The sequence below is a fragment of the Gymnoscopelus braueri genome (assembly GCF_963280865.1).
Source record: "Gymnoscopelus braueri genome assembly, chromosome: 1".
NCBI lineage: Eukaryota > Metazoa > Chordata > Actinopteri > Myctophiformes > Myctophidae > Gymnoscopelus > Gymnoscopelus braueri.
This window is the reverse complement of record NC_137603.1, coordinates 28,644,871-28,669,532: the sequence shown is the minus strand read 5'-3', so window position 1 is coordinate 28,669,532 and position 24,662 is coordinate 28,644,871. Positions and strand designations below refer to the sequence as shown.

Here is a 24,662-nt window from a genome sequence, read left to right as displayed (position 1 = left end):
TTAGGAAAGCAACAACAACATTTTCAGAAATTGCAAGTATTAACTTTAAAATACATTCATGTCATGGCAGACTTACTTGACTTATTCCTGTAGGCTCCTAGATGGAGCATAGGGCCGCAATCACACCCCGCCATCGGACTCTGTTTTGGGAAGTTTGCTTCAGCTGGGCCCACGATAGTCCAGTTGTCTTTGCCTCACTCTCGACTGATCTTCTCCAGGTCTGTTTTGGCCTCCCCACTTTTCTTTTGCCCAGTGGATTCCAGTCCAGTGCTTGCCTTGTGATGTCAGCTGGTTTTCTGAGGGGGTCCAATCCATCCCCACTTCCTCTTCACATCCTGGCTGATGGGAGTTTTGGTTGGTTCTCTCCAATAGGCTGGCGTTTTATATTTTATCTGATGTTCAGGATGTGTCTTAGGCATCTGTTAACAAAGATCTGGAGTTTGTAGGTGCTCATGGCAGACACAACTAAAAATAATGTTTAGAGAAGTTGTTAATAATGCGTATTGTGAAAAATACACCAGTGAAAGATTATATCAAAAAGAACTTGTTTGGAAAAGGTTACAAAGTATGACTTTAAATATGAAGGCATGACACCTGTACTGTGTGGCAAGTGGCAACTCCACAGATCTTACAACACAGACTGGCAATAGCCAAATGCCATACTCGTGCCCTTGGCTGTCTAAGCCACACACTCGCGTGGAGTGCGCCCTTAGATGACCATGTCGGCACCCCAAATGCTATGCCCGTGCCCTTGGCCGTCTAAGCCGCAGCACACTCCACGCTTGCGTGGAGTGCGCCCTTAAGGCTTAGACGACCATTTCGCACTTTGTATCTTTGACTGTTTATGCAGCACGTCTCATGTCACGCATGCGACGTGCCCATAAATGACCAGACTCCCATGTTTCTTTCAATAAACGGTAAATCTATTTTGCTGAAGGCTTGGTCTTGCCTAGTGAATTTCCAATTTCTTCCACCATGGGAAGGAATTTGAGGTGATCATTTAGAGCAAAATGGCTTCTAATTTCCCATAATTTATTTATTGCTTTTGTTGGCGTCAAATTGAGTCCATGCTGACCAAGAGCTGGACAAAATTAAGCTCATTTATCTCCCGCAGAGACAGTAAGCCATTTGGGACTCTAATGTGGTACCTCTCTACAAAAAAAGAAAAGAAAATACAAAATGGGTCGCAGCACATTAACACGTCATTATCTTTACTTCATGCTCACGATTTGTACATTTCTCTCCCTATTAAAAATGAGCTAGATAAGGAGAACCACCACTTTTCGTACTGGGCCATTATGTCAGTTTTAAACAAGATGGCCTATATGTGACACAACCATACACATAATCTGTGTAATGTCTATACTCCACAAAACAAAACCTATTATGTCAATTCTCAATACCACTAGAGGTCAATCCTATGTGAGACTACAAGCCATTAGTTGGTTTATCCATGTCTGACAAATATTGATTAGCACTGGTCTTGTGTGATGCTGGCCAACTTGTTACATTGGAACCTTGCCCATTATACTCAAGGTGGCATTGAGAGTTCAGAAACTATTTCTATTGGAGGAGTAGTATTAAAAAAATGTTTGACATGAGTCGACCTCCTGGTGGCCAGAGGTTTTTACCTTTGCCTCTAGGGAGTGTGCAAAGTTTCACGTCGATCGGTCCAGTTATAGGAAAAATGCAAATCGGCCTGTTATAGCACCACCAAAAGGCCGAAAAATGTGGCATTTCTTCCTTGGCCTAGTGGCAAAGTTTCACGGCAATCGCACACTGTGCTCCGACAGACCAGTTTGGTTTAATGACTATAGAGCTACTGTGTACCCATTTGCCTGATGTTTGGACAACATTTGTAGGAGTATTATATAAACGTGATCACCAACGCCTCTGCGAAACACAAATAAGTGCCAGAATGACCTGTTCCCAGCTACTGAAAACGACACGGGGCCAAGTGCAGCTCAACGGTATTACACACCAGTCTATGCCCTCGCCTCTGCTGTAATTGGGTACGCAGCACTGACCGACACCTTCCGTGTCCCTCACTCCCGGGCTCGGTGGCTTTAGACATCTAGTTCGCTGGCTCCATCCCCTCATCACCACGCTGGGTCTCCTCACAATTGCGTCAGTTGGCAGTATTAGTGCATCCTCGGTAGGCCAGGCATGGGAAGCTTCTCACACCGAAGCTCCAAGGCCATCTCCAGCATTCAGCACCGTCCATTGTACCTCACTTCCTCCTCTCTCCATTTACCTCTCTCATTCCTCCATGTGTCTGCCTGTCTCTGTCTGATGACCTTGCCCCCGTTTGTCCCTCTTAAAGGCACCTAAATTGTACTGCCACTCCCACACTCCAGGTGCACTGCAATCACTCAGCTGCAGATCTTTGCCAATCAATTGCCTAGTCAGTGGTGGAACTAAACAAAACATGCAACTCAAAACACAAAGTAAATCATTAAGAAAAACACGACCAAAATACAACATGCAAACCATAGAAAATACAACACAAAATCACACAACTAATAAAGTAAAAATCTAACTAAAGCTATAATATACATTTTCCACCAGCAGTTGGCCAAGTTGTTTGTTGTTGACAGGGAGAGATTTAATTTCCCACTTTTAGAGCCATTTCTAATTCTCTTCAGGCTGGCTAAATGAAATATGTGGCAGATGGCACTTCCTGGAGGCCAAAGGTTCCAGCTGCCAGCTAAAACAATTGTATAATGTTGCGAGGCGTTATGATTTGCATCTCCAAACCTGTTGTGATGTTCAAGCATTAGGAATTCTGCATCTGACATTTGGTGAAATCCATGTAAAGAAAGTCAAATACAGTATTATAGCTATATTTGGAGATGCAAATCATGTGCATACAGTATAGCAAGTGATATCTATGCCAGATCTACAAGCTCACAACGTGTCACAAGGCAACACGTTGTGAGCTTGTAGATCTGCTATTTTCACTATGTTTGACCATTTGACATAGCCGGGCTTAAGTAGTTAATTCATAATATACTTTCTCCAGGAACTGTTCATACCCCTACAACGCCCACGGCCAGGCAAGGAGGCCTACCATCAAGGGCATCACCAGGTTCATGAACAGCTTCCACCCGGCTACCATTAGACTGCTGAACGGATGATCACCGCCTGTCGTCAGGCTGGACATTGCTCTTCCTCATGCACCTACCTGTGGATATTGCCATTGACAGTTGCCTTACACACAGTATGTGGACTAACTGTATGCGGTCGAACCTGACACGCGCTGGCACTCTGCGCCTTAATCCCATGTGCAGATTTTTATTATTCTTGCACTTTAACTTAAAACTATTTTGTGTCTGAAAAATCTACTTGTGTTTATCTTTGGCAGCCTAGGACATGTACATAGGTTGTTTGTAAGAGGCTTCCAACAACTTGGGATGCCAAAAAAAGTTAAACTAAAACTGCTTGCAAAATTCGGTGCAATCTCTTCTACTATCGGTAGCCGCCAAATATAGCGAAGACGCTGTTACTTGTACCCTTGAAGGGTCTGTGGGTAATTGTCCAAGATTTGCTGACTTTACATTTTGTACAGCACCTTGTAAATATTTATGTCCTTGTATTGTATCTCTTATGTTGACATAAATAAATTATTAAATGTGTGTGTGTGTGTGTGTGTGTGTGTGTGTGTGTGTGTGTGTGTGTGTGTGTGTGTGTGTGTGTGTGTGTGTGTGTGTGTGTGTGTGTGTGTGTGTGTGTGTGTGTGTGTGTGTGAGAGAGAGATATAAAGAAAGATAAATAAGTAATAAATACTACTTAAAAGAGAAAGGGAAATGAAATGAAGTGATGACATTTCCTGGCAGTGCTTAGAACTGCTGGCATGTGACTCAGCTAGAAGTCACAACACAGTCCCTTGACAAACGGAAGTCTGTCTCCTCAGCAGTGATGCCAACTTAGACATTTTGCTGCTAGATTTAGTCACTTTTCAGACTACGCTGGCAACTTTCTTTTTCCGTTTTTCAAAAGCTCTGGCAACAATTTTTGATACATTTACAATTTATTTGGAACCCTTTTGCAACTTGTGAAAAGTGACAGAAATGCATGCATCTTCCCTCTATAAATGCCCACACTGGAATGTGTTACTACCATTGTCCCAAATCTCAATAGGTTGATGCTTCTACTAAGACATTTAAAACAAGGCAGGCGCTGCATGTTGACGAGGACGGACGATTTACGATTCTCTGCCTATCGGTATGCAAAAAGTCAAAAAGTCATTAGAGGCAGACTTGAGACCCTGCTTGAGCCCTGCTCGGCACGGCCACTCACTCGCCTAACGGCTCTTAAGGGGGTGACACACGAGGCTCAAGTATACTTTATTTTTTATCCCACGATTTTGTAACCCATTTTTTCACCCAGTGCCAATTGTCTAAGTAATCCTGGGCGCTACACTCCCTCTGCCAGCCTACCGAGAGCCTAAAGCCGAGCTTATGCCTCCTTCAATGCATGAGAGCTAGCAAGCCGCTTCTTATCACCTGAGAGGGGGGAGTTTCCCTGGTTAGACGTAGCGCGTGGAAGGAACACGTTATTGCAACCAGTTCCTTTACCCTCCATCAGGCGGCCTGGCTAACCAGGGGGAGGCAGTATAGAGACCAGGAATACTGCATGTTTTTGTGAGGGTACCTACCCTAGCAAACATAGGGAGAACATGCAAACTCCACACAGAGAGGCCCTTTCGCCAACCCCACCTAGGGTATGGGCACTGATGATGCGGAGGAGAGAACACGCCCCCAGTGCCCCCAGCGTCCCCGGCGGGAATCGAACCCAGGACCTACTAGCTGTGAGGCGACAGCGCCACCAACTGCGCCACCGTGCCCCCTCTGACGACTCAGGGACATGCAAGTTGCATACCGATGGGCAGAAAATCGTGTCGCATCAACATGCGACATGATAGGACAGGTCTCGCGCGTCAACGTCTGACGCAGGGGAGTTGCGTCTAATGGGTGCTGCATACCGGTAGTCAAATCCTGTACCAACTCGTCACCAGTTTGACGCAAGGGGTGTGAGAATGCGTTACCTAAATCCTCCCGCGGGCTAAATTGGACCCCTAGCTGGCTGTCAGTTTGACACCCTTGTTATAGCGCCTCAATACATTGCAATATGTGTGTGTGTCCCTATACCAGCTCCAATGTCAGTGATGTTCTTGTGTATAGAAGGCGTGTTTCAGAGAGCATCAGAGGCGGTATAGCTGGAAGACTTTCAAAGGTGGATTGTCTCCCCCTCGGGGGAAGGAGGAGATGGCTAATTACACCGGAGCATCTCCCGACTCCTTCTTCTATTAGTCGTTTCCTCATTAGAGACTGGTCGTTAGGCAACCAGCGACGGAAACAAAACCCACTATAGCAGCACTCAAGTTCCTCGTGCATGCATATACAGTAATTTATATATATTTATATATATATTTTTGGCCAAGTATACTGTAGGTCTTAAAGGAGTAGTTCACCCAAAAAATGACTTATTTTCTATCAATTGCACACCCCATGAAGCCTTGAATCCATGGATTTATTTGTGTTTTTGTCGCATTCCTAAGCTAATAATTTGATTCCTGTCTCCTACCGGCTAATGTATCTGGTAGGAGACACAAAGTAGAATATTTGTGTCTCCTACCGGAAATACACCCGGGCATCAAATTATTGGCTTAGGAATGCGACTAAAACCAAAATAAATCCATGTATTCAAGGCTTCATGGGGTGTGCAATTGATAGAAAATAAATCATTTTTTGGGTGAACTCCTCCTTTAAGTGGTAAACTCTGAATGTGTACAAATTGTGGGTCCATTTGGTTCCTTTCGTACACAGTTTTTCACAATTGTTAACACACCAAAAACAATGTGCACACCCTTCACTTTCCTTCATTACACTCTGATGTCAATTACATTATCACCTTGTTGTCCAAACACTACACACAATGTTCAGTTGTTGCACCGGTAGAGTTTCTACCGGTTGCTCAGGTGCGTGAGTGGTTCCAGGACCACCCACATTTTTCCGTTCTGTACCTTCCACCTTATTCTCCTTTCCTGAATCCCATTGAGGAGTTATTTTCAGCTTGGAGGTGGAAGGTATATGAACGGAACCCACAGAGCCGGGTCCCACTGCTCCAGGCCATGGAGGAGGCTTGTGGCAACGTCACTGTTGAGGCCTGTCAGGGCTTCATGCGCCACTCGAGGCGTTTCTTCCAACGCTGCTTGGACAGGGAGAACATTGCTTGTGATGTAGATGAGGCCCTCTGGCCAGACATGAACCGGAGGCTTGATGCCTAAATCATGTAGAGAAATAACTTTTTTGTCTGCATATTTGTGTTTTGTTTTGTTTGACTATGAAAAAAGTAGGCTACACTGAGTCATTTTACAAAAGGAGAAATGGCTCGTTCTCCAGAGTCATTGTCATTCATATGGTGTGTTCCATTTCTATGATTGTGTTTTCAATTTTGCCCTGCAATGTGCTGTATTGTGCAGCACATGCTTAGTTGTGTGTACTGTAATGAATGGTATGTGTGTGTCATTTGAAAATATGGCTGTGTTTACCAAATGAAAACACGAGTTCCATTTTGTGAACAGTTAAGAGATTTGATGGCAAAGAGTCATCTTGCAAAGGGAGTGTAGGGTTTAGCATGTGTGTGAGGTTTTCAGTTTTGTGTGTGCAGTTTTGAGAAAGCCGTTATTGTTTTGAGAAACGTGTGTTAACAATCGTGAAAAACTGTAAATTAAGACTAAGGATTGTTGTCTGTTGGTGCGAGAGAGAGAGAGAGAGAGAGAGAGAGAGAGAGAGAGAGAGAGAGAGAGAGAGAGAGAGAGAGAGAGAGAGAGAGAGAGAGAGAGAGACCTGATGGTTGGGAAACAGAGTGTGGATTTGAATGGTTCCTTTTAAGCCACATGATGTCGTTCACTGTTGTGAAAGATTGAAAATAGACGGTGCTCAGATCAGTATTTTCTCATTACAGATGCTGTTGTTTTCTACAATAGCCATACATATCCAACAGAGAGTCCACATAAAGCTCATATCGCCCTGCTGTTTACCTGCTGGATATCCGCTGGCCTTGAGGAAGGCAGCAAAGCAATCACAATCAAAGCTTTGGTCTTGTTCGAGATTCTCTTTTGATGGACATCTTCACAACGCTTCACACAGCGTCTCTAGCACATCCTGCATCTCTGCCCCCGGTCCTGACAGTATGAAGGTCTGCATTCCCGACAAGTAGTTGTCACCATGGAAACAACCATGATTTGGCGCTCTCAACAATGGCTGTTAAATAAAAGGAGCTTACTGATGGAAGTGAAGAGTGCTCAACCCCTCTTTCTATGGCATGGAGCCTCATCATCCATGACCGAGCCACTGTAGGGAAATACAGGCCTCAGCATTCCTCACACAATCCCGCTTCTCCTCCCCTTGCTCTTTAGACAGAAATGTAGAAATTAATAAAAAATATTGTTTGCTGATCTATTAATTATCTAGCCTGAAGAATCAATAATATTCAGGGTTTTATCAAAATTAATTAAGAAAACAGCGCTGGAGGCCCTGGGCGACATTTTCTCAAAAAGCCCTACAATTCCTGTATGACAAAGAGTGAAAATAGCCACTTTACAAACTCTGCATTGCAACAACTTATGAGCTTGTAATTTGGCTATTTTTGAAAACATTAGACACTTTTAATTAAATTGTTAGTTTTCAAATTGTGATATTATCAAACATAATTATCAAATATATCACACTACATCCCAAAAGGAAATGCATGTATTTATTTCAGTCTGACCAGAAGCAGGGATGACCAATGGGCGCAGGAGGGATATCAAAAGCAGAGGCTTTTAATATCCACATAATATATAACACAACGTAACTCTATTTTATGCTCTGCCATGTAATTGTTTCTTTAAAAGGCAGTTTATTATGGGAAAGTCATATCTGCATTCACAAGATTAAAATATCACAAAGACTGTCATACTGTAGATGTATGATGGGGTTTATTTAACTAAATGCAATATTGAGAATGTACTGTACACCACAAGAACAGAAGTTTGTGCAAATGCAGGCTTGCATATCAGCATATCATAGAATTAAAAAGAAATGGCTGTACAATAACAGTTTAACAACAAAAGTAAGCATGCAATGAATTCCCTTTAGTAGACGTACAATGTTATACTGTATCTGCAGATTGCAAATTAAGATCTGAAAACTCATTACAACTCATAGTGGATGGAGAAATGAGCAGACCAATGACTCATCAAGTTTCTCTTAATCCCCCTTGCAGGATGGCTGGGTAAACTTTTGTCTGCCTCCAATATGTTATTATTGTTTGTACCACTATAGAACAAATAATAAAATTAAGTTTCATAGAGACATTAACACCAATTTTGTCTATACCGTTCTTAGCCTACAACTCATAATGGAGACTTGTTCTCCACTGACCATTTATGTAAACCATGATACTGTGTAACACCTGTACCTGTACATGTACACTCGTAGCCTTGTGTCAAACTTGTACACCATGAAGATGGAGCATTGAAAATCAAAAACATTGGGGCAGATCTATCAAGATATTAAAGTACCACACACCACTGTTACCTCATCTGTTACCATAACTTAATTTTGTTCAGGCAAACCCAGTGACAATGACATCAAACATTCACACAGCTCATTGTGTGGGTGTCTCAACTGAAAAAATATATTGAATTAATTAAATGTTCACACCAACTAAAAGCTAGTTATTTTTCAAATAATCGCTGTATAACATATTTCAAATCATCACTGTATATTTCTCCACACAAAAAAAATCCTGATTTGGAAATAGTGGATGCACTTTTTTTCTCCATCTGACAGGTGTTACTTAAAGGGCTATTTCAATTTAAAACAATTAGTGGGTAATTTTCATGTCTAGGCTACTCAGCCTTTTGTGTGCATTCCAGACTTTTTTTTTTTTTTTAAGTTGCTTGATTCAATATTTCGATATTTCATATTGATTTCATCAGATCATCAGAACATCCCTAAGAACGTTACTCAGTAACTTTAAACTCATTAACTTTAAACTACCCCTCCTATATAAGCCCATTGAACTCCACATTAATCACGTTTGACTCAGTGAAAAAACACATTCCTGGTTCTGGTGACTGATATTGTCCTTCTAATGCACAAGGAGACCGTCATTTTTGGACTAGTTATTTCTAGTCATTTATTTATGTTTATTTAGTCGTTATTTCTATTTAGTTAATATTTTCTGTAATGTACAGTAATGATCAAGTCCATGCATGAAATCCATGAAATTATGAACTGGAATGACATGATATACCCCTTTAACATGATGGAGAAAGGAACAACAGAGTTTCTGTTCAAAATTTGGCGGTCAGCCATTGAATCACTTATATACTGTAGATGTAGCCGTATCAATTCTACAGAGCAATAAACTGATGCAAGTGAGCTGGTGAATATCATTATCCAGCAAGATGTTCCATCGGTGACAAAGACCTGTGCCTGCGGGCACACAGAGTAAGGTATCACAGCTGAGCACACATAAGGAGTGAATCACCATGAGGCAGAACATTTTGCCTTCAGCAAGTAAGCCATTTTTTTTACCTCCAAGGAATAGAAATATTGGCTGGCGTCAGCTGTTACATTTACAGCAAGAATGTAAAAAAAAGAAAAATAACAATCGTTGAACAACATTATGTTGATTTCATATACACAATTATGGCACGCATAATATCAGGTCTTGTCTTGGTTGCATGCTGCAACTGAAGATTAATAATCCTCAAACTCAAACTCAAAACTAAATAAGACATTGTGGTGTGTTGTGGTTAAAAAGCAGATCACATCACACATAAAATAATACATAATAAATAACCAATGTCAAAATGCTATGTGGACTATTTGCAAATGTTCTGCAATGATTTCCCACCATGTCACATGCGGTGCTGTGCTTCAGTTCTGAGATCAAAGTCTATCTGGGATCATTTACATTCAGGTAATTGAGTATGGCTCCAGATCTGGGCCTGCTGAATCGGCCCCAGCTTGTGCTCCACAGTGACAGCGGGAAAAGGCTCTTCAAAGGAGTTCTGAAAGCAGCGTACGAGTAGAAAGCAGTCTGCCCTGCATCTGGAGAAGGATAGCATAGTTCTGAGGAACAAACCAAAGTCCCTGTAATACATGAGAGCTAGCATAAAGTACAGATAAGTAATGGCAGAAAGAGGCATCAGAGTCTTCAAGGCCTGGATAGTTTTCCCCCCATTTACTATCACTGTGAAAGACAGCTTGGTTGGGTTCTGGTCAAGTGGGTCTATTAGTCTAATTTCAAATTATGTATAACAAATCCTAAAGCTTCATTGTGCAATTTCTTTGATATTCACTAGGCCTAAAAATAACGTTTTCCCAGATCTGTTGGCACCTTGCTCTCTCTCCCCTCCCATACCATGCTTCCTACTATGGTAGAACTGAATTTGGGCAAAAAAAAATAGGCTTGCAACATGGTCTGCAATTCTCTCCCGTGACCTATCCGGTGCATTGTATTTGGTCTGTTGCGTTATCATTTAAAATATCAACAAGAAGTACAAAGTATACAAGGGCTATTGATTCTTTGAATATGGCCTGGCCTCTGATAGCAGTTTTTTTGTTAATTTTCACTACTTGTTTTCCTTGGGAGTCCCTATTTTGGGCATGTTATAAGCAAAAATCTTCACAAAACTTTCATTCTATGTTTGTCTAATGTTTTAGAAAAGCCAGAATTTGCTTCTGTCGAACATGATGAACTGATAGAGTTAAGCCACACTAACATAATAATAATCTATGGAAACATAATTTTACATTTTAAAGTAAGCACAGAGGAAGTTCAACTGCATGACTTACAGCTCTAGCTTCATGTACAGCACATAATGTGCACTTTTTTTCCAGCAGTAAATTGTGACTCAACCTTTGTGAGCACATGCGTTATACTAATCAACGTTGTATTCATCACCATTTCCACTCCGAAAGATGAGCATCTTTGAACAGTAAAAAGGAAATTTCTAAAGGTTATGTCTTCTTGAACAGGCCAACTTTCAGGCCAATGAATGTTAATGGAGTTGCAAATTAAATCATACAGCCAGATGGTGCATGCCAGATGTCTTTTTAACAACTTATAAAGTTTAGAAACAAAATAATGGCTGTGGGCTTTAGAAAGTGTGAGATTAGTTATGACACATTCATGTACACGTCCATTGTAACACATACGTTCAGTATTAGTACTTCCTTTGCTCTGCATTGTTTTTTGGGGTGCAGTCTCAGTCATAGACTGGCAATCTTTTTTGGGCCTCAATGAAAAAGATTCAATTATTTAAATACATTTAGACTATTACAGTGTGGCTCTGCAGGAGTCTAGTCATCTATAATAGGGTTGGTCTGTGTATCCGGAGCTTAACTCGCAAACTGCTGGACCGATCAGTGCCATACTATTCGTGCTTAGGCAAACTTAGTACCTCATCTATTTTTTCCCCACATGTTTTATACATATACTGAAATATTTGACTATAAAGTTAATGATAGAAGTCAATGGTGCTCTGATCAGGCGGAAATCTTGCCCAAATTTGGAGTCATACGTCCTACTGTAGATGTGTCCTAGATATGACTGACGTCACAGGCTGGTCAGTGGCCACACAAAGTCTGAGATCCAAATGGGAGCCACGTTGTTCCAATGTGGAACATGGAACATAGATTATTATTATTTTATTTGTTTTTAGCAAACTACTTTGCAATGACTGTAGTTGGCTGTTGGCAGTCCATGTTGGCTGACTTCTAACTAACAATGATCTAATGATATACTGTTTGTTTAATATTGCCTGTGGGATTATCAAATGAAATGAAACAAAAGCAAACTTAGACTTAAACAGTTTTTCTGGATCTGCAGTAGCCTATGCTTGATTTATCTTTTAAGATAAGATACAGTAAGATAAGATTAGAGAACACTGAACCCCCAAAGCAAATATACAGCCAGGCCATGGTAAACTTATAAATGATCTTGTTTTACAAATTGTGGTCATAATGTTTCTTTAAGTTCAACTGCAGTCTTTTGATCAAACTACTTTATGGTCATTATGTGTCTTAAAAGTGTGACATGAAGATAAATACAACATATCGTAACAAAAGAACCATTTCCCACAATTTGTCCGATAACAAAATACCAAGCTATAAGGTAAGGTGCAACATTGAGCAAATAGTTAACCGCACAGAAAGTCTCTAAAATTTGAATCCTGTTAGATGGCTTCTCCTTGTCAGCCACAAAGCCATGTTTCTGACAGATAGTGACAAAAAGGAGCAAAATCGACACTACAGATGATATCGGACAGAAGAAAGGCAGACTGAAGCATTGAACGGTCTTGGAAGGCATTGAGAAACAGTTGATGCGCCAAGTCGCAATGGCTGTGAAATCAAGTGAGCCTTCATTCTCGATGGATCAAACTGCGTGCCTGGCCTGCATGCATCGTCAAATAGCAGGACATTCGACCACTCATGCTGTTCAACCAGTAGGATTATCATAACACACAGTCGGACAGAAGGAGTGGATCCAATCTGAGCACAATAAAACATCCCAAAGGTTCCAGTTTTTTGTCTTTGTGTAAACACCTTGTGAAGAGCGAGAATTGAATAAAATGAATGACAACACTTGTACAGTATAAAGAATTCTTCTTCTTGTCCAAAACAACAAGTTATACATTTCCTCTCCATCTCTCTGATCGACTTGATTGTGGTTACACCCTGGTACCCAATACAGAGTTGCTATTCTGTTGGGGTGTTGGCAGTTGGGGGTGTGGTGGGTGTGGGCAAGTCAGTTATAGGACACATAGGAGGAATGGCCTTGTGGATGTAGTACTCCACCACCTGCTTGGGTACCTCCGCCAGGACACATTTGGCCAGGGCAGCGGGTGACGCCTGAGACAGAGACAGAGAAGAGCTTAACTTCATACCATAGAACATCGAGCTGGCAGTGACATATACCAAAGCCTATACCGCTTGTGCTATAACCACGTCCCGCTTCTGTGACGCACGTGGAACTGCCTCTAGCCTACAAAAACGGAGTTATGTACTGATAGGCACAGAATCGTAACTCATGTTTTGGGGTGAGCGTTTGCCCCAACTGCCACTCAAAGTGGCTACTGGCCAATCACAGAACGTCCTTGCACAAGCGGTATAGGCTTTGGGATGACGCAGCTGGCATTAGACATAATAGTGTTTTTGTGTGTATATATATATATATATATATATATATATATACTGTATACACACACACACACACATATATATATATATACCTTTTTTTTGTATAAAGGTTTATTGAAATGCACTGGAAGTGTTGTTTGGCCTAAGGTCTGTACAGACTACGCTGAAACTATTCTTATATGCTAATGTTTTCTATGGTGGTGTCATGGAGAAGATTCAGTTATAGCTATCATATTATTCCTCTTCCTGTTATGTTCAACGAGTGATGTCGTTATTTATTTTAAGTTAAGTTTTCAGTGTTACAAAACCATAGCAATTATATTGCTGCATGTAGTTCGGAAATATAGATCTGCTTTGTCATTATGCGGTATAGAAGTGGCCTTAAGCATTTGCATTTTCATCATGACATTACACCACAGTCAGAAGCTACTGCTGAAAACAGCAAAATATTTGTTTGATTTAAATTAAGCTGCTTATGTATTCCAAAACAATGCACAGCCTAATTTGCAAGTGATTCAATCGACACTGAATTCTCTGGAGGGGCTAATCTTTATACTGTGAACTTGTCAGTGGATTGATGAATTTGTGCTGTTGTTGCATTATTTGGAAATACAGCGTCAACAGCTTGACTCAAAATGATAATAAAATGAAGATAAGATAAGACAGCAAAATGAAAATGAAAATCTATTCCCAGCAGGTAGGACAGAGGTCTTTATTCTAAAATAGTATGGTACCATCTCCATGGGTCATCATCCACTGATTTCCATGCAGTTAATATTCTGAACACCCCATGCTCCAGGACAAGCTGTCCATAGCACTGGCAAGTCAAGCAGAAGCTTCTTTCTAACCACATCTGTTGTGAAAGCTATTATTGAAGGGCCAATGGATGCCATTCTGAAAGATTTAACTAATTCGCCAGTTTCAGAGTGATAAGCATAACTGCGTCTGCCATTGCCAATGAGCAGTGTGTGTATATGATCCGTACAGTGCATGTAACCTGTTTATTTGCCATTGTTTCATTGCGTGTGGACATTACCTAAACCTATATCTACACAATGTTCGTTTTAACTGCACACTGGTTTTAAATACCTGACAGGAATATGCTGTGTTTTATCACATGTGTTTTGTGAAGTCCACATGGGGCTGGGGGTACCTCAAGCTTGCCCTGCTGAAGAGGTCAGTTTTCAGACTGTGGTGGAAGATGGGAAGTGACAGGGTGGTCCTGACTGATGGAAGGAGGTCATTCCACAGCTTGGGAGCCCAGTGAATGTGATAATGATGGTGGTGGTGTGGAGGTGTGACTCAAGTGTGAGTGAGGAAGAAAGAGATACCACTCACTGTTTTGAAGTCTCTGAAGGGCACAAACTGCACTATGTCCCTGAGGACCGGCTCTCCCTTCGGTGAACGTAAGACTCCATCATCGCCATCCAAGATCTGCATGTCTGTGAAGTCGGCGTTCCCCACACCAACAATGATGATAGACAGAGGCTGGTAGGAGGCACGTACGATAGCTTCACGTGTGTCTGCCATGTCTGTCACCACGCCGTCCGTGAGGATTAGCAGTATATGGTATCGCTGGGAGGGGACAAGAGTATTTTATCATGTCATATTGTTGTCATCAGTGTGTGGTGATACTGTAAACATATCAGTGTGCTTCCAGGTGTATCTATGTCAAATGATTGATTCAGTTGTGCTCCATTCAGCTCCATTCAGGCCAAGTTGTTGGGCGTGATTATTGATTAAACACTTTTTTGGTCGATGCAAATGAACAAAATGGTGAGTAAAATGAGTTGCAACATTTCAATGAGGAGTACATCTGTTGACTGGCTCAACAGTTAAACTTGTATTACAATCACTAGTTTTGTCCAGTCTTGATTATTGCCCAACAATATGGTCCAGTGCTTCAAAAAAGGATTTGGACAAACTTCAGCTCACTCAGAACAGGGCAGCACGCCTCGCTCTACGCTGCTCTGGCAGGAGTAGTGTTGAGTGGATGCATGCTGCTCTGTCTTGGATGAGAGTGGATCAAAGGTTGTCTTGTAGCCTTGTGACATTTCTGTTTAACATCTGTCATACTGGTAAACCTGCACATTGTTACAGATACAACCCACCAATACTAGCCATGGCTATGCCACCAGACAGGCTATGGGTGGTCACTTTACTCCGCCTTTAATACCAAGAGCTAATGTGCTTAAGAGAACGGTAATAGAGTAGGAACACCTTGAAATGGGCTCCCGCCAGATATAATAAGGATGGACAATAAATCAAGCTTAAAAAATAAATTGAAGGAAGCCGTGAAGTTATGTTTAGTTAGCTTGTTTAATGTTTGAACTATAAGTAATTGGATATACAATTTTTTGTTTGTAATTTCTTGATTTGTAAACCAAAAAGTAATATACTATGTAATCATTTATAGAATATGTAAAGACATTCAATCATTTTTGTTATGTTTAGTTTTGTTTTAACTATGTAATGGTAGAATTCCATTGTATTATGTTTTAATTGGATTGTGAAGTGTGAATGATTGGACCCCAGGAAGAGTAGTCTTCCCTGTGGTGAGGACTAATGGGGATCCGTAATAAACAATAAACAATAAACAACCATCTCCTTCACTTTCACATTTTTCACTATGAATCAATGAAGCATTTTACACAGGGCCGGTTCTAGCTTGTATGGATCCCTAGACGAATCCTCCCTCCAGCCCAGCTGTATAGTGTAAGCAACATAGCAGGTAGCTTGTGAGGCTCGAGAGCGAGTCGGTAGGCGAACAAATTTCACCATTTTGCATTTCAGAAAAAAAGAAAAGAAAAATATAACTTTTTGTCTCCTGGGTGCAATTTTGACACCCCCCTGGGATGTCGATTGAAATTTAAAACACGCTCAATCACCATAATTAAAAGTCTAATTCAGTGAATATGAATACAGGGTCAGCAGAGATATTTATATGACTAATTCTCACATCAAAAAGGTCTAATGAATTTGCTGATCAAAGGAAGAGCTGACAGCAATGACGTTTGAGGGCCATGTACGTATGAGAAGCATTTAAAATGCAATGTCCACACGGCCAGAAGGAAAGACAGAAATTACATGGAAGAAATTAAAAGCCAATCCAAGCCTATTAGCCTCTGTTCAATTTAAACTGAGTTCCATTGAAGGATTTCTGAGGTGTTCATGTGGAACCAGCTTAAAACATGAGAAAGTATAGAGAATTATAATCACTAATTAAATATTTCCAGCCACAGATTAACGAATAAGGGATTGTTCTACAATGTTCTCATTCCTTTTGTTTCCTGTGGGGTATGATAATTATAAACACTGAGATGAAGCAGAGGTTGCTCAACCAGGAAACTCAGTCACCGGTGGAAACAGCAGCAAACCTTGTAATGTACATCTACATCTCTCTATTAATAGTATAACGGGACTCACAGAGGCATCGTTAATGGTCCCATCCCCTGCTGCCAGCTTAGCTATCCTGCTGATGATGGGAGACACATTGGTGGGGCCGTACAGTTGGATCTTGGGAAGGCAATTCTGGTAAGCCTCAACCACTCCTTGGATCTCTGATGAAAGAGAACATGGAGGATAAAGTTCACAAACCGTGTTAAAAAAAACTTAAAACACCACATGTCACTGAACAAATGAGCAAATCTGAAAACGTTTTCATTTCAGAAAACTTAAAGGGTAGGTACAAAGTGTCATTGTCAATTTGACATCTTTGATGTTACAGGATAACAAGATGAAGAAGGCTAGTCGGTGTTGCCTTCGAAGTAAAAGCGTGTAATTGGTTGCTTTATAAATACAGAATCATTTTAGAGTATTTATTTGTGCAATAAATCATGTAACTATTTGGGTGTATGGAACTACCTGCTCAGGGTACCACTGAAATAAAAAATGTTTGTTGACAGTACAGTATGGCGTCTTTTTTGCCGACTTAGTATACAGGTAGCAGACAGTGTTTGCCTTTATAGTACACTATGGCTGAGAACTCAATACTATGATTTAATTATGTAATTTTCTTTCTGTAAATAATATTTGTTTGCTTATATTCATGTTTATGTTTGATAATACCAGGGAAAATTTTAATTTGCGTTCAAGTTAAGTACATTTTGAAAGCCTACATGCAGAGGACAGAGTTAAAAGCTGTCTGAAGACCACATCAAATGCAATCATTGGATCAATGTGTCAGGTTGCAACTTCAAGCCCCCTGACTGAAATATCGTCACTGTGGGTTTTATAAATGTATCCAATGAAACATATTAACAAGAGCTTGTGACTACACTTTAACAATTGGTTCAATTAGAAAATATATATATATTTTCCATTTCCTGCAAAGTAACGGTAACTGGACAAGATTTCCAGCGACGATTTGCTGGCTTTTAGTGTGTTCAGCACTTGGCTAAAAGCACTCAAGATTGCATGTGCAAACCATGTACAGTATGTGTGACCTGTGGGAGCCAATTTCCAGAGGAAAGCTTGACATGACAAGCTCTTGAAGTACAGGTTGCCTTGGCTATACAGACATTTGCGCCAGGAGCCATCAAGCTCCACCACCAAGCCTCCATATGATCTGTTCTGTTCTGTTCTGTTCTGTTCTGATCTTGGATTAATGAATCCTGCTTGACTCTGGCACATTCGCACATGGCTACTAGGATGTACACTTCAGCACTATGACAGATACCTGTTATTGATAACGGCTGTGAACGTTTCAGTGTTGATACATTGTATAATTAGATTCACTGTTCATACACTGTATTATCCATATACCCCATTTCCATATCAGTCACAGTCTTACTGTATATCCATTCATAGGCGATGTATGTTCATATATTCATATGTTCATATTTACTGGTGATAGATTGTACATTACTAGAAATACTGCCGATGTGACAGATATGGCCAATTATGGAGATCTGTGTGTCTGTCAGTCCTTGTCCCTTTTATGGCCATATGTCTCTCTCTTTGTCTCTCGCACTCTCTCTCGCGCTCTCTCTCTCGCGCCCTCTCTCTCTCTCTCTCTCTCTCTCTCTCTCGCTCTCTCTTGCGCAGTGCACTGACGTTGGAGAACTTTCACTCAGAGCTGCTCTGTGGAGCTACTGTGGAGTTCCATGTGGAACTGCCACAGACAATTAAATGAATACACAAAGTAATGTTATACCACAAATCAAGAACAATGCACACGCATTTCATTGAAGATGAAGCAGGGATCAACAGCTGTCCATTTCAGCGTCAGGTCTCGTAGCGTGGTTAAACCAGGAATATGGAATTCACACACGGTCCGAACCCGAAAACAAACAACACCACTTGAATTTAAATTCTTTGATTGATTGATTGATTGATTGAATACTTTATTTAGAAGTTTGCAGAAAAAAGCACATGAAAGCACAGTTTATGAGGAGTCAGGAGACTGTAGATTAAATTATGTCACTATATGACCATATATGGTGAGTAGCCTATAGTTTGATTCATTGCTGGCCAGATGAAGCAATCAACATTATGATTTGCGCAGACTCGACTTTTAGACTATTGCTCATTATTCTGAAGAACATGCTTTACCGTGAAACTAATGATGCAACAGCTTGTTGAAAAATCTCATTATTACGCACGCACCACGGACACAATCTGCGCTGTAATTATTTCCTATATCCTGCTCCTTTACATTCAAATAGTTTTCAGTCCCAAATATAATACTTTAACTGTTATTATTGGTTCCTTTTACGCACCTGCTTGTCATTCATGTATTAAAAACTGATTATGTCCGTTATTTTTTATCAGATGTCCGATAAATTGTAATCATTCCGGACACGGTGACCGGCAGTTTAAAATCCTAGCACGACCTCTGAATGGAGTATATAATATGGACATTACCGCGACTGACTGCCAGGGAGGAAAGTAAGTGCAACACTATTAGCTGGTTAGTAGTTTGCAGTGTTGCCAGATGGGAAATGTTCAATAATCTTACCGGATTGAAAGAAAACATTGTACACAGCCAAAAAAGATAAATCACAGGTGTAAATATGTAATAATAAATAAAAAAAGCGTATTTAGTGTAATAAACAACCTTGTTTGAGACTCCTGACAAAAGAAAACACTTATGCTGCGTGGGAGCAGGCAACTTCCTGTACCTTTCACAAATAAAAGCCTGAAACTAGACTGGAAAGACGCGACCGGTGTTTTTAATGCCTCCAAGTAGGAGGTGGCAGGTTTCGCGCGAGAAACAAGCAGCAATGTCTATGAAAACAACGCCAAACGAAGCGAGCCCTACAAGCAACCAGGTCTATGAAAAGAAGGCCAAACGAAGCGCCTTCACACATATACATTGCCTCTTGGAAAACAGCCGATCTACAAGCTCACAACGCGTCCCCACAACCACCTGCACTTTCACAACCAACGCCAAAACACACTACCACCAATATTGCCCCTAAACTGCTTACAATAGGCAAACATGGCAACACCAACTTCTGCACTCTGCCAGGGGACCACATTCCATTCACTACGTTCCGTTCACCGCAGCACAACAACAGCACAACACAACAACTTCAGAGACACGACGACATCCATCTATCTACTACTCCGACCAACACCACATCCCTCCCGCCACAATGACGACCTGTGTGTGTCTGTGTGTGTGTGTGTGTGTGCGTGTGTGCGTGTGTGCGTGTATGTGTGTGTGTGTGTGTGTGTGTGTGTGTGTGTGTGTGTGTGTGTGTGTGTGTGTGTGTGTGTGTGTGTGAGTGTGGGTGGGGGTAGGTGGGGCGGCGCGACGGGACGGGACGCGTGGGAGGACACGCAATAACCCCATGTTTGCAACTACTTTAGCCTGCGCACTTCACCGGGTATGGTCTAGTTTAGTAAATTCACACACTTTTTTGTGATATGGCGAAATTATCGTCCATTTGGGCATTTTTGGGAATTATTGATCGTACATCGTACAGAGGGTAAAATTATTGTACAAATACGATAATTATCGTACATCTGGCAACACTGGTAGTTTGGCATAGATTTTGAGGGCAAAATGTGGTGGAAATTGGAGAGGTGTTCTGGCATAACATGTCCCGCCCCCTCCCCCCTCTGTAATTACTATTACTTTTTTTAAATGTATTATTATTATATCTTTACTATTACCAGTACAGTTCCTGTGCTTCATGCATAACACCTGAATTTTCCAACAGGGATCTAACTATCTATCTATCTATCTATCTATCTGTCTGTCTGTCTGTCTGTCTGTCTGTCTGTCTGTCTGTCTGTCTGTCTGTCTGTCTGTCTGTCTGTCTGTCTGTCTGTCTTTCTGTCTGTCTGTCTGTCTGTCTGTCTGTCTGTCTGTCTGTCTGTCTGTCTGTCTGTCTGTCTGTCTGTCTATCTATCTATCTAATCTATCTATCTACTGTATCTATCTATCTATCTATCTATCTATCTATCTATCTATCTATCTATCTATCTATCTATCTATCTATCTATCTATCGATTTCTCTTAAGACACTTTTTAGACACATTTTGGATGACATGGCATTTATTTTATGACAGAGTAGAGTGATATTTTTCACTTACTGAGCACTTCCTAAACACTCACATGGCAGAAAAAAAAAGAAAAAAAAATTAAGGACAGCATTAATACAATAACTGATCAAAACAGATAAAAATGGGCGGCCATTTGGAAGGGAATGTGAGTCTGACTCAGCAGAGGTGTATTTTAAGGGCCTTATTGAATGATGGCCTCTGTTAGGGGCCGTGTCCACAGAAAGCGTGGAGGAGTGCTTTGTCCTGAGTGTTTCTAAGGAGGGTTTAATGATGCCCGTGACATTTGAACTTATCAACAGAAGCTGTGCTCGAAAGTCGTGTTATCAGCAGTATTAGCCCAAGACCTGAGGCTGATTCTACAAATGTCTTCGAAATCCTAACAGTTTTCTGAAAAACCCATGTTTCTATGTCAGTGGTTCTCAAACCTTTTTATGTCAAGGGACCCCCAAAATGATATGTATTTGGCCGCGGACCCCCATCTCAAAATATTTTGTTCTAGGGACCCCCAGAAGCAAAGATTTGAGTTTAAAATGTTTGCTTTAGAATATATATATTCAAAGATTTCCACACATTTCCCTGATTTTTCAAAAATAGCAGAGCTACAATCTCATAGCGCGGCACTAACTGTTGCTTCATATTCTCATATGTGTTCTCAAAGAGTTTTTCAATCTTTGCCCTTGTGTAACGCCCGGGATTCGAACCCCGGTCTCCCACGTGGAAAGCCATAGGGAATTCCCTATGACTCAGGGGTGATATTAGACTTTCAGGCCATCAGGCTGAGGTTGTGAACCACTCTGTTACACTCACCCCCCTTTTGACCTCCTCCCACGGGGAAACCCGATACTTAACTACTCTTAACCTCATACTTAACTACTTTTAACTTTTAACCTGGTGTCCCTAATTTGGGCATGTCATTTAACATTTTCAGAAAATTTTATTTTCTTTAATATATATATATATATATATATATATATATATATATATATATATATATATATATATATATATATATATATATATACTGTACATACAACATTTTGTGTGCGACACCATCATACAAAATTTTGACTAAGTATTAAAAAAAAAAACATATGACTAGTAGTATAAAATAGGACTGTGGTTACTAAAAAAGGAAGTGGTTACTAACAAGACTTGAACACAACCTGAGTGTCTTCAGCCTAGTGCTGAACACACGAGACCAAGCCAGCTGTGCCTTCTCCAAGAGCTTTTCAAGCCTTGTCCTAAGACAGTGGGCTTTACAACATACAGGGCTTTAACTTGCACAGTATTTATCAGAATGCAAGTATGGGGAGACATCGTTGAATATTTAAGTAAAGTAGATAGGGATCCGTTGTGTGCCAAGTTAATGAAATCACTGAATTGTAGTATGTCCTTCACATGAATAAACTATTGCACATGAATAAATGTGAATTCACATGATATATCCATAAAGAGAAGCCATGTCCCACTTACCTTCACATTCATCATCCTCTGGGTTGAAATTAATAGCAAAGTCATGAGACACCTGTGGGTGGACAAATACAAATGATCAGATTCTGCTATGCTGAATATAGGCAAGAATCACTAATGTTTCTGGGCTCTTTGACACTTGTTTTGAATGCACTTTTTGCCTTTCTAAAGTTCACAGCAGCCTTCAAACTGTACCATCAAGGTCTTTCATCACACCGTGATGAATTTGGATTGATTATTGAACACATTGAATGTATTATTCACATACAGTATTGCAAGAAAGTCTAACTTTGCACCACCTCTCACCACCTTTAAATCCAACAGTGCTTTGTAGATGAGAAATATGGCTTTTCATGTTCAATCTTCGATATGTTGGGGCCCTTTGAACATCCACAAAGGGCTAACATTCATTAACCTCCATGTTGAATATGCAACACTTGGTTAGCATAAATAATTGGCTGTCACCCCATTGCTCAGAGTAAGGCAACGGTAATTTCACTCCATGGCAATCACTGCCAAAGTGAATGTTATGCAATTAATTATTGAATGCATTATTATCAATTGCCCCTTCAGTTAGCAACCACCTTCTATGCTATTACAGCGGTTAGAGTTAATGGAAGGTATCTAAGCAGACGGAATGTCATCACAATGTAGAGGGATTGTGTGTGTGTGTGTGTGTGTGTGTGTGTGTGTGTGTGTGTGTGTGTGTGTGTGTGTGTGTGTGTGCGTGCGTGTGTGCGTGCGTGCGTGCGTGCGTGCGTGCGTGCGTGTGTTTGACTGTTACTGTAGCCTCTTGGTTTTCAATGTCCAATTTTCTTAAACAAACACTATTGCCTTTACCTCATGAATTCTTATGACTACTGGCTATCAACACGTGAAGCCAATATTGTAATTTCCTCACAAAACGTTATTTCTCCAAGGCAGTGTGATATTTAAATAGACGGTGTGTGTATGAATATAAATACACCTAATTGGGAGTTTTAAATATTTTTGACAGAATGACATACTGTGTCAGTAAATAGGTCAAGCTATCCCAACATGCATGGTCCACAGGGCACTGGAAAATACCAGTGCTAGATTCAAGATTTTTATGTTATCTTATACTGTATATGTATATGACTACACAAGAGTACAATTATTTGGTTTAGGTTCCTCAACTGTGTAGCAGAAGTAATAACAACAACAACACATAAATTATAATCAATAGCACACTATGAGGTGCTTGAAGGTGCTGTGTACATGGTTCATAATTCTAAAATATTAAAATGTGAGCGTACTGCGCAGTATGTGTGTATACATGAATATGAATGAACTAATAATTATCCAATATAACACATACCTCATAATTGGGAGGAATTCTGGCACCAAATCCCAAAGCCGAAAATCTCTTGTCACTGAAATGTAAATAAATGAAGCAGTCATATGGTACAGTCGCTGTAGTTAACACTTTTCCCACTGATCAAATGGAAAGTATTGATGAGAATACTCATCTATTGACTTTCCTAGGCCAACTCCCCTGCTTTTTCAAGCTTGTTAATGATTCATTAAAATGTGCTGAAACACTCACCGCATTACAATTTTAAATTTGCTTCACTCTCCCTGAAGCCATTATTTGCACCTGTGTATGGAGATTCTTGTGCTATTTTTAATTTTGTGATTTAACGTAACAGTGCCCCTCTGATTAGCTGATATTACAGTTGTTTATGTTATGCCAGATATATCCTTTGTGGTGCTGCGGTTTTGCAAGCAGCGATGGAAGGAAGGCGAGTGGGGGAGGTGTGGATGTACGGCCCAAAGATCAAAGCACTGCATGCGGAAAGCAGTGTACATACTGTACATTCTGGTCATGCAGCTCACAGTGAGCTCAAGGAGAAGAATGGGAGTTGAACACAGTAAAATGCACTTTGAAATTACCTTGATGACATTAAGATGACTGTGTATTTTGTCTTTTTGGCATGCATCATACTTTTGCCAATCTACAGTTGAATAAAGAATGAGCAACCAGCAGTATCTATGGATATTCATGACTGTTAACAAACTCATATCATATGACTGTTATCAAACAAACAAAAAAATCAACCAGATGTTGCAACAATGTAATGTATTTCAAACTACAATACATCTACTGTATTTTACAACATCAGTGCAGTTTTGACTAAAATGTATATCATCCAACTTTACTGTACATGTATGTTGTTACATTCTGTATATCAGTGGTTCTCAAAGGGGGTCCAGGGACCCCCAGGGGACCTTGAGGGGGTTCCAGGGGGTCCCCAGCAGTTTTACCACTTAAACTCTTCAATACATAGCCAAAAAAAAATCTTTAAATAATTTTCAAACATTTTAGCAATATAAATCTTGTATGGGAGTCCCTGGCACAAAATATTTTCAGATGGGGGTCTGCGGCCAAATACATATTAATTTGGTGGTCATTGACAAGAAAAGGTTTGAGATCCACTGCTGTACGATATATGA

The 24,662-nt window shown here is 40.6% G+C and overlaps 1 protein-coding gene across 1 annotated transcript in view; it reads right to left on the bottom strand.

The window, feature by feature from the left end:
• Positions 1-12,761: 12,761 nt before the first annotated feature.
• The window catches only part of cpne7 (copine VII), a gene marked incomplete at both ends in the record, with an annotated part of 49,779 nt that continues 37,878 nt past the window's right edge, over positions 12,762-24,662 (bottom strand). The window contains 5 exons of the mRNA XM_080439038.1: positions 12,762-12,914; positions 14,541-14,777; positions 16,629-16,762; positions 22,191-22,242; positions 23,527-23,581. Of these exons, the coding sequence (XP_080295164.1) occupies positions 12,762-12,914; positions 14,541-14,777; positions 16,629-16,762; positions 22,191-22,242; positions 23,527-23,581 (631 nt within the window). The remainder of the gene's footprint in view (positions 12,915-14,540; positions 14,778-16,628; positions 16,763-22,190; positions 22,243-23,526; positions 23,582-24,662) is intronic.